The 11,425-nt window shown below is 39.7% G+C and overlaps 1 protein-coding gene across 1 annotated transcript; it reads left to right on the forward strand.

The window, feature by feature from the left end:
• Positions 1-6,928: 6,928 nt before the first annotated feature.
• Positions 6,929-10,441, forward strand: LOC149817780 (putative serine/threonine-protein kinase At1g01540). Its single transcript, XM_089986513.1, has 7 exons — positions 6,929-7,748; positions 8,676-8,780; positions 8,968-9,090; positions 9,206-9,376; positions 9,473-9,602; positions 9,691-9,900; positions 9,992-10,441. Exons 1-7 carry the CDS (start codon positions 7,138-7,140, stop codon positions 10,157-10,159), a joined length of 1,518 nt encoding a protein of 505 aa, XP_089842639.1. The 5' UTR covers positions 6,929-7,137; the 3' UTR covers positions 10,160-10,441.
• Positions 10,442-11,425: the final 984 nt, after the last annotated feature.

An 11,425-nucleotide genomic window follows, 5' to 3' on the forward strand; every position in this document is an offset into this window, starting at 1 on the left:
TTATTATTATCTATTTTTCTTTCTTTTTCTAATAGGTTTATATATATATATATGATATTATAAGTATATACCTTTATGGATCCTGGATCCGAAATGTAAATCCCAAGTGATCTTATTTTGGATCAAAGTAGAGTTTTAACTGGACCCAAATATTACCGATATAAAATTGACATTGAAAATTAAGGATCCGATATCCAAGATTGAAATAAAGTAATGTGGATCCAAACATCACCTAGGCTATTACGGATTCCCAATAAAGTGTTATAGGTCTAATATAGAAATTTTCTCATTAACATTTGATTTAAACTTCGCGGACCCGCTGAATTCATCCTGGATCCAATATCTAATATAACCATGATATTAAAGATCCAATATCAGAGATCTGATCCATTTGCCTAAAATCTATTAATAGTTATCCAATTAAAAATGTTCGTGATTCGATATCTAAGATCCGAACATGATATCAAAGGTTTGAACTAGATATTAGAGACCCAATCATTGAAGATCCAAATAGGATTCCCGAGATCCAAATACAAATAACAATTATAAAAAATAGCTTTGGACATAAATTGCGAGTTTATTTATCTAATAAAATTCACGGGTATTACAACAGTGCTTTGATCTGTCAGGGCAGCAGGCTCATCTATTTTTAAGGCCAAATCCAAATCCATATACCCTAATGTAAAAAGGACAACTTCTTTCCAATCACTAAAATTAGATCCATCAAGAAAAGAAATAATATTTGTGCCATCTAAAATCACAAAACTAGAACTGCATAACAAAAGACATATATCAAAAGAAAGCATATACGAGACAAACCTGATGAAAAAATAATAAATAAAAGACCCTGAATATGCTTATTTTTGAGCGAGTATAGGGGGTCATCGGAGTCCTACTTTGGTAAGATCTCTGACACGTGTAATCACTGCGCCTACTAATCATAACTAGTAAAACTAAAACTCATGTGAAGCTAGACCATCAACACATGGCACCTTTGGGTACATATGCGCGATGTATCTCAACACACTTGCTTTATTTTACCCTACCTAAAATTTCAAACACGATAAAACTTCCTTTTAGTCATTTATCGTTTCATGAATCTAAGTGCAACATTAATATTGGCTAAAGCTATATGATAGAACAAAAATTGACAACATATGTGTATTCAGTCACTTTGGTAACATGAATTCACTAAGTTATCTAACTATCCTTGATGTTAATATTATATGTTCATTTATGCATGCATAATTACAAATAAAATGCATGAACATGATAAAATATGAACTTTAACATGCTGCAACTTGATGTTTACGCTCATGAAACGAAGAAAGATAAGTATCCAAATCAAAAAACATAATGAATCGACGAAAAAAAAGAGCCTTGAACCGGTCCTAAAACCGCATGAACCGGTCACTAAGACCCTCGAACCGATCCTAAAACTGTATGAACCGGTTATAATAAACCTCTTAATCGGTTCAAAAATCACTGAACTGGGTCTGTAACAGTCTGAACCGATCCTTGTAACACTGAACTGGTCTCAGATGACTGAGAACCGGTTCCAGAGATACCCGAATCGGTTCAGGACTAATCCAAACCAGCTGAAACGATTATCTGGCACTACTACAATGCAGTGGATCCGGTTTTGTCATGTTGTCAGATCCAAAACCATATAATCCGGTCTTAACCAGATTCTGGATCTGACATAGACAGAACCGGATCCAGCTTACCCAGATCCAATCCAGAGACTCAAAGGTATTCTGATTCTGATTCTGAGACCCGCAGCTCCATACCCGAATCCAACCCAGTAGTCGTTATGGGTTGGTACGGGTAGACTGATTCGAATCCTAACAATAACCCGATCCAAAAGAACACAGTGGATCGGGTATGAATCTAGAACCCAGACCGGGTTTCACAAACTCGACCCGAATCCAAAACCAAAACGGGTTTGGGTCGCAAGGGTCTTGAGTCACTTACCCGAGAATCAGATCCGATCCAAAGAATCTTTATGGATCAATACAGGTAAGTTGGATTCAAATCCAATTATGGATTCGATCCTGATCCGAAGCTACATGGGTCTGGGTTTCTGAAAATACTGGATCCCTCACCCAAACATAGACCCGATCCAATTGAATCTTATAGATCAGTACGGTTGGGCAGATCTAGATCCAAATATGGACCTGACCTGAAACTTTAAAACCCTCTTTTTACGAATTAGGGTTTTAGAAACCCTTTCCAATTTTTTCTCTTTCCTCCTAAAAAATTGCTGTCGTCGCCCCCTTTCGAAACCACATCGCTGGAAGAGGTCGTCGGCAGCCAGAGGCCGACAACTTCTATTGAAGACGAAAAAAGGGGGTGGTAACCTTCACCCTGTTCTAACCGACCACCAGATGAATGGTGGAAATCTTTCGCGATCTAGCCATGACTGGGAAACCAGAATAGGCAGCGATCGAGAGCCGGTGACTCGATCAGCCGGTCGATCTTCACTGGCAGTGAAGATCGACTGGTTGCCTTCACCATGGCCGTCAGTCGACGGTGGTCCCAAAAAACCCTTTTGTAGAAGGAGAAAAAATCCCGCTGATGTCCAGTAAGTTCTTTTGATTTAGGCATTTTGGGACCCCGTTGGCATAACACCGAGCATTTCCGAAATTGGCAGAGTATCGTTCGGCACAACGACACATTTCTCTCCGCGAACTCAATAGGGTCATTTTCTTGGAGGGAGACGCCGATGTCGTGCAAACGGACGGGGACCAGTCTATCGAAAAAATGCAGCATCAAAGGGGCATAAAAACACAACAATGCGCAGCGGTATGGGTTGTGGGCCCATAACTCAATATTGGGGGGATTCTCTACACATAATAAGTTCAAAGGAAGTGTACCTGAACAAGTCATTTTCGTCTGACGATGGCGGATGCTGTTTCGCAGAATGGAAGAAGCAGAATAAGATTCACTCATCAGCTGGACTGCAGCCTCCCAATGAGAGCAGGCACCTTCACCAATCGATGAGTAGGATCCCTTTCCCTCTTTTGTGAAAAACTCAGAAAAAAAGTAATTTCTTGCTTAATCTTTTTCTTTATTTTTCGTTCGATATGGGTTTCTCATTGACACCCAATTTTATTGCTTTAGTTAAGGTGTCACGGGCCTATTTCCTTTAATGGGCCAGCGCAGCGCGACGGTCCTTCCTCACCGCTGCAAGCCTACTCGTCAGCTCGCTTGCCGATCGAGGAAGCTTAGAATCAGTGTGCAAAAGAGCAAGAGAGAATAGAGGGAGAGAAATTGCAATCACAACGAGGGTGAACAAAAGAAAGCTCAACGCATTTACTTCATTCACAATTTTGCCCGCAGGCTATTACAGTTCAAGTATACGAGCTGCCCCTTCGAGGTATTAATTCACCTGAACCGGGCATCTTACATCAGACTCAACAAAAACAAAATAGACTCTAAGCGCAACTGTACACTGTAAGTCGCAAAGGAACATAAGGAATAATTAGGATAACTGTTCTCTCTCATCTTTAGTGTTTATAGGAAGGGACACCCTTTTTGAGGTGTCTCAAGTGTGGGTAACTACCACACAACGCATGTTACTCCAACAGCCCATTCATATTCGCGGATTTAGCTGGCACCATTTATTTTATGCTGACGATGCATTATGTTTTCCCCGAGACAACAGAAGGTCGGTGGAGAACATCAACACTTTAAGGAGATTTGAAGATGCATCGGACGTCTCGGTGAGCATATAGAAAATAGTGTTTGTCCCTTTCCACCTCCCCAGTCAGCGATCTAGCTAGACAGATCTAGAGGACTAGTGGATGGCAGCAGGGAGCCCTCTCTCTTCTTTAGTTTAGAATGCCCCCTGCTTAAGCTCAAGAGAGCCACGTGCGAACCGTTGGTGGCCAAGTTCAGGAAACGGCTAGAGTCATGCAGGGGGGCCAAATGCTGCCCACCGTCCATCCACATCTTCAACTACAGCACTTCCCTCAACCACTTTACTTTTAAAATAATTTCTTTTACTCTCTACGAACATTATAAATTCTGTTTATATTCTATTCTCAGAATACTCTGTTTATGAGCTTTGTTTTAGATGTTGTATCCTTCAAATAATAATAATAATAATAATAATAATAATAATAATAATAATAATAATAATAATAAATGAAATACTATCGCATGATGAAAGATTCATTCACCTTCCAATCGTGGTAGGGAGAAAACTATTGTTTCAATTCACAAAATAAATGATGACCAGGGAACACTCCTATTAGATCTTCCAACAGTACCCACCCAAATATTTGAAGCAATTTGACAGAAGAACAAATATAGGGTCTGCTCATTTTCTTTATGCATGATTAAGAGAACCAACAAGCAGATTAGAACCATAACACCTTCAACTCTGTGGGGTCTGCTACCCATGCCAAATTTCCCCTGCATGGTATGGAAATTTGCTTAGAAATGGGTAAATAATTTCGAATCTCTCTCTCTCTACTAATTCATGAGTAAGGTTTGATGGTTATAGACTGTGGGCTATGTGCACTCATATTTTATTAGATCCATATTCAGCTTATTAATTTTTCTGTAGTTGTATTTATAAAAATATGTTTTATAAATTCTTAAAAATAATGAGTAAATAGGAAAGTCCAGATTTAACTCAATCTGAATTTTATATTGTTATACATGTGCAGGCTTAATGTTAAGTTGCATGGCACACCTATATATGCCCTAGTGTTAGTTGGGCATTAAGGTCCATATGTTTGAAATTATAAATGGATTGAGCCATTATCTGAGCAATTATGAGACTGGTTCCAAAATTTAGGTGCAAGCAAGATCGACATATCAGTAAACTAAACTTATAATGAATCATCTTGAGAACAAAGTTTGGTATATATGCACATCTAAATGGTTCCATTGTTGACATAAAGCCTTGTCTAGTTGTGCTTTACCCAAGCTCCACAGAGTTTAGGGGGTCTAACCAAATCTTGATCCTGCTCTATTCAATGTGAGCATTGCGTGTCCTCCCTATAGAATTACTGGCTATGTTGCTGCTTTCAACTGCAGAAAAGCCAATGATGGCATTTGACAGATGAAACTTTCAGTGGAACCTTGGCTGTCCGTCTAGTGGCCAAGGCCCCCACCCCACTACGCCAACCCCATTGGATCTGTGACCTAACAACTTAAGCTGTTTAAAACTTAAAGCCATTTAATGGCTCACCAATAACGCTAGAAGTGAAAAAAGATGATGGTTGTTAGTGCTTATTAGTGATTGAAGGATAAGACATGGAAAATTAGATTGATAGAAACAGACAATAGTGGAGAGTATAAATTCAACAGGTTTGTCCAATTCATTGCCACCAATAAATGATTGGAACAAATGCTGTCCTATACCAACTTGATATCAAGCATCGTAGCTCATGTTTATCATAAAATGACCCTTTACCAAACAATTACAGACCTTTTTTTATATCCCATTTAATAAGGATAAGATACCACTTTCTAGCAAAATCTTGTAAAGAATGTTTGATCATTTGCTAGCATTATTTTAAATTATATAAATGTACAGTTTGTATATTCAAGGACATAAAAAATTCCCCTCTAACCAAAAGAAGCCTAATTGTGTCATGAAAGAGTTGTGGAGTTTCACTTCATCCTGTTTTTTATCTCCCCCCTACGCACAAGGACATGGAAAAGGACGGGGGTATGTCATTTTTTTATGATTTTTCATCAAAAATAGTATATAAGAGGATACGACACCAAAGTAAGTTGAAGTATCTTTGCGACAATCACATAATAGGACGTTAACATCTGCCTTTCTCCAGCCAAGGAATAGAGCTTGGGATGTTTTTTTCTCTTCGAAAGAAAGAAACAAAATTTGTTAGGAAGATAATATGATCCTGGTGACTACACTAGCCAGGGGTTAAGCAAATTCCCCTATAAAATAAGAGAAAAGAGACCCTGCTTAAGAACAGATGACTGATGACTGAACCTTATAAACCTGAACCTGAATCTAACTGCAGAAGATTTACATCATGAACATAAAAAATCTCTGCTTCCTTCCTCCTGGGCTTACGTTGGGACTCTGAAAGCGCCATCTGCCTAGAGTCAGACTGCAATTTTCAGTCACCATCGCCACCCGTCAATTTTAACTTCGCAAACAAGGGAAAGCTGTGTTTTTCCTAACCCAAACACTCCTTAAAGAAAAGGATTCCCAAAAGCCAAGCAAGACACCAAAGAAAACCTGTCCCATTCATGCAAGCCTTCCAAGACCTTTTTATGTGGTTTGAGACCGCAAATTACAAACCCCACATCCCATAGGACCACTTATATCTACTGCAAGCCATCGAATATCTTGAAGTCCTAGATTTTGAATTCCTATTAGCAGTAGCTATGCCAAATTCTAAGAAATTCTTCATGGGTATGTCTAGATACTGTTCTTTTCACTTCTAGGTGTGAAAATCCCAAAGAACCCGTGTTCCAACAACCTGATTGAGTTATCATCCATTTCTATCTCTTGCCCTTCATGTTCATATAAATTCTCAGCCACTTTCATCCAACCACAGAAAAACAGAACTGAAGGGTGAAATCCTGTCAATGGAAGTTCAAGTGGGACCCCCCCCCCCCCCCCTTTCTGTATAATGCAATCTCCGAAATCATTTCAAACTTGCTGGATAAAGGTATAGCCCAAGCAGGCAAGCTCCCTAATAAATAAAGCAAGAAACTCAATAATACATCATGGGCATGGTCCAAAACCCAACTCCAACCCATCTCACGACCCCATGACCCCATGAGATCAGAACCAATTTTCAGCACAAGGGTACCCGTGCCAGTGATAAAAGTCAAAGCCCACTGGCGTCCTTTTCTGATCAAATAATCCACACCTCATTAATGCATGAGACTTAGGATCTAGCCAGATTGCTTCGTGAGAGAATCCTCTTGAAACAGTGTCAAACAGCATGTGTGTCTGGTTTTTCTCTGTGACTCTGTAGCCAGAGACTCAGAGAGCAGCAGCATCACTTCTCCTTTCATTCTCCATCACCACCACCGTCATTTTCATCACCACCAATGTGTGGGAAAATTAATTTTTATGCTAGATAGTCTTGGAAAAATAAGTGGGGAGGAGGAAAGGGGCAGACCCCATTTCACAGAGCCATGTCTCTGTTCAACACCACATTCCTCGACACCCAACTCTACAAACCAACCTCCATCTTCGGCCTCCACCTCTGGCTCGCCATCACCATCTGCGTGGGCGTCTCCATCTGCTTCATCCTCTTCGCCCTCGCCCTCTGCGTCATCTTCCGGCGGTACTCCGCCGCCGCCTCTGCCTCTGCCTCCGCCCACCGCCACTGCCACCCCGACGTCGCCATGCCGGTCGTGTCCCGGGAGATCCGGGAGGTGAAGCTTCACCACCATCCCTCGCTCGAGAAGCCGGTGGTGCACACCGATCACGCGTCGCACGGGTTCTGCGAGCCGAGGAAGGAGATCCAGATCGACATCGGGAGGGACCACCGGATCGTCTTCTCCGACCGGCCGTCCTCCCATACGAGCGGCGGAGAGAGCCGGTCGACGGACTCGGCGTCGATCGCCGCCCCGGAGGTGTCGCATTTGGGCTGGGGGCATTGGTACACCCTTCGGGAGCTCGAGGTGGCTACGGACGGGTTCGTGGACGAGAATGTGATCGGGGAAGGCGGCTACGGGATCGTCTACAAGGGAGTTCTGCACGATAATTCTCTTGTTGCAGTCAAGAACTTGCTAAATAACAGGTGCCCAATTTATGAAATAGGAAAATAAGAGATGGTGTTCCGTTTTTGTTGATCATTCAATGTTGGCATCTACTTTTTTAGTCATTATCTTGGCTTCTGTTCTTTAATTGGTTAACTTTTTGAATTTGGGTTTCTTTTTTCCTGCTGATTTGTTGATAAGCTTAATGTCTGATCTGGGGTCCGGGGTCTAATTTTTCTTATTTATTTATTTTTGTTGTGTGCGTGTTTTCACTAATTAGGCTGATTAGATTCTTTCTTTTCTTTTTTTGTTTTCACTTCACACTTTATTTTTTTAGTTGAATTTATACTATTTTTCTTGCTTCGGTCTCTCCATTAGTTAAGCTATTTGGGAAATTGTGGTTTCTCATTTTTGAGGGCCTGTTTTTCTTAAGCTGGTTACTTATTCAGTAATTTTGGTGTGATTTTTGTTGTTTTAAAGATATTTGCATTAGTTGATCTATAACTACTTGGATAATTGTCTTTTCCCCCCAGTTTCACCATTTATTCTTCCATATATGGGTGGATAATCTCTATGATAATCTGCATAACTATTTAAGTTATTTCTTTCCTTCTTCTCTGTTCTTTTGGTATTATTAAGCTATGGTGTTGATGTTGATCTTTAGGTTGGACTTCTGTTCGTTTGGCTTTTCCTTGGTTCCATTCTTATGTTCTTTGTGCTACATTATATGGGATTATGTAAATCATTGTTTATTGTTATATAAGCTGTTTGGTTTGTTTCTTTTTACCCTTTGTATTTTCTTCTCTGTTATAGATTTTTTAGGTTGATAGTCTCTTGTGTAATTTGTTGCCTTAGACTCTGAATTGAGTTTTTCTTTTTTTTTAAGCTTTACACTGTTTATGAAGTTTTTTTTATAGGAATTGAAATTGTTCCTGTAATCATTTTGAATTTTAAATAATAAATTTTAGGGGCCAGGCTGAGAGGGAGTTCAAGGTGGAGGTGGAGGTGATTGGACGTGTTAGACACAAGAACTTGGTGAGGCTGCTCGGATACTGTGTCGAGGGTGCACACAGGTATTTTTTTCTGTACATATTCTGTTTATGTAACCTACATGGTAAATATGAGCTGTTACTCAATCTTAATACAATTTCTGATCGTATAATTCCGTGACATTCTTTTCTCTGTTAACGATTCTTCCAAGTTTGCATTTGGTTTTAGGAAGTTTCTGTAATCTGAATTCTTTTTTCTATGGTTGATTAGGATGCTTGTTTATGACTATGTCGACAATGGCAACCTTGATCAGTGGCTTCATGGGGATATAGGTCCAGTCAGTCCTCTTACGTGGGATATTAGGATGAACATCATTCTTGGAACAGCAAGGGGGTATGATAATTGTCTGATTCCTAATTATGAATGTTGGTTATATGGAAGTTGCAGTTTTGAACCATAAGAATAATTTGGATTGAAAGTTTGAAACTGAAGCTGTGTTGTGAAACAGGTTAGCATATCTTCATGAGGGTTTAGAACCAAAAGTTGTGCACCGAGATGTCAAAGCTAGCAACATATTACTTGATCAGCAATGGCATCCCAAGGTCTCAGATTTTGGACTTGCAAAGCTCCTGGGTTCTGAGAGGAGCTATATAACAACTCGTGTTATGGGGACGTTCGGGTTAGCTTAAAAACTCCTGGAATCCTTTGCCCCCCATTTCTTTTCATACTAAGGCCATCTGTTCATCGTGGCTTATTCTGCTGTTGTTTAATGTAGCTATGTAGCACCTGAGTATGCTAGTACAGGGATGTTGAACGAGAGAAGTGATGTTTATAGCTTTGGGGTACTCATAATGGAAATAATATCTGGAAGATGTCCTGTTGATTACAGTCGACCGCCCGGAGAGGTAAGTGGTTATTAACCATACCGATCTGTTCTTGTCAGGTTAACAGCTTCCTGTGAAACTAAATTAAATGTAAATTGGATGGCTTCAGGTGAATTTAGTTGAGTGGCTGAAAACTATGGTTGGGAATAAGAACTTGGAGCAAGTGTTGGATCCTAAGATGCCTGACAAGCCTTCTTCAAAAGCATTAAAGAGGGCTTTGTTTGTGGCCCTTCGATGTGTCAATCCTGATGCTCAGAAACGACTTAAGATGGGACATGTAATCCACATGCTCGAAGTGGATGACTTTCATCTTCGTGATGTATGTCGTACTTCTCTTTTAAGTGTAATTTAATTGCCACGGTTGGTCTGTACTAAGCACTTAACCATTCACTGCTGTGTTGCACTGACAGGATCGAAAAGTTAGCCGAGAAACAGATCATTCACATCATTCTCATGAATATGACAATGGGACTGCAACATCAACAAATAAGCAGCCCATTGAAACTGAAACTGGTCAGACACATGAAAGGGAAAGAGATAGAGCTAGTAATCATGGCTCAACGACGAGATGGAGATAGTATAGAACAGTTGATTTGTTGGGTATGTGGGATTTTGAGGTTTATATATTCTATAGGGCCATTGTCGAAGTTTGTAGCCGATTCAAGAAGTTGATCGACTTCGCCTGCATTCAGAAGCAGGTACCTTCTCATACTACATCTAATGCGCAGATCAATGTTTGGGAATGCACTGATATTTTTTAGGCATTGTATCATAGAGAAGGATATTTACGAGCAAGTCATAATAAGTCTGTAAAAATTATTGATCGTAAATGGAAATTTTTTCTCTTCTATTTCTCACAATCTACTGAGTAATGTTGGTTTGCCCATGTCTTCTCTCTTTTTTTTCTTTTTAAGCTGTTTTTGTGACTGGATCCTGATCCCTGTTTTGCGTGGTCATGCTGATTTTGTTTACATTGGGATCTTTGCTGACTTCCAGGCATACTTTAATAGAGTTTTATTGACCATTAATAAGATACCAAATTTGTACCATGGGTTCACGGTGGTACTATAGTATTGCCAATTTCATTGCATCTTTCAGGAACCATTAATGTTAAATCTACTTAGTGGAAATTATGTAGTCTCAATACAACCTATGTGGGAATTCAGTTAGTCTCAATACAAGTTACCTCTTTGTTATTTCTGGTGTTTGGGCGAACCACATTCAATTATCTTGTATCTTTGTTAAAATCACTAGCTACAGCCAACTTTGTAATTTCATGACATACAGGTGACCACATTGGGCTGCATCATTTCCTTGTAGCATTTGCCATCAAAGCACTGTTTACTGCTTGTCAGATATACCATTAATCGTTGAAGCATGAAATGCGACCTCTTTGGATGTTTTTGAGAGAAAGGGCAAAGAAGAAAGGAGTTTCAGTTCTGGTTTGTTCGAGTCTGTCAAAGTCTGAGTCTCAAAAGGGAGTTCCTAATCATCAACTCCGTTGCATCTGATGTCCAGTTCAGCTAAGAATTGCTCACTGGTGTTGTTTAATCTTTTATATGCTTTTAGTACAAGATAATCATCATTTTATCCGAGGATCAACTTATAAATTAGAGTTTGATAAGCAAATTTATGTCCTAAACACACCTAAGTGTGTAAAGGTAGCATTCAAATGTTCACTAGACCAACCAGTTTGATATCTTTGCTGTATCCTCTTTGAATGAATCAACTTAGGCTTCTCTTCCTTTTTTATTAACTTAACTGTTTGATGCTTGACCTTTATCCAATTTTATTTGGCACTCACTAGATTCACTGTTAGTGTTGAGTTCAATACTATGAGGTGT

This window comes from Nuphar pumila, chromosome 13 (genome assembly GCF_984573655.1).
Source record: "Nuphar pumila chromosome 13, dmNupPumi1.hap1.1, whole genome shotgun sequence".
Taxonomy (NCBI): domain Eukaryota; kingdom Viridiplantae; phylum Streptophyta; class Magnoliopsida; order Nymphaeales; family Nymphaeaceae; genus Nuphar; species Nuphar pumila.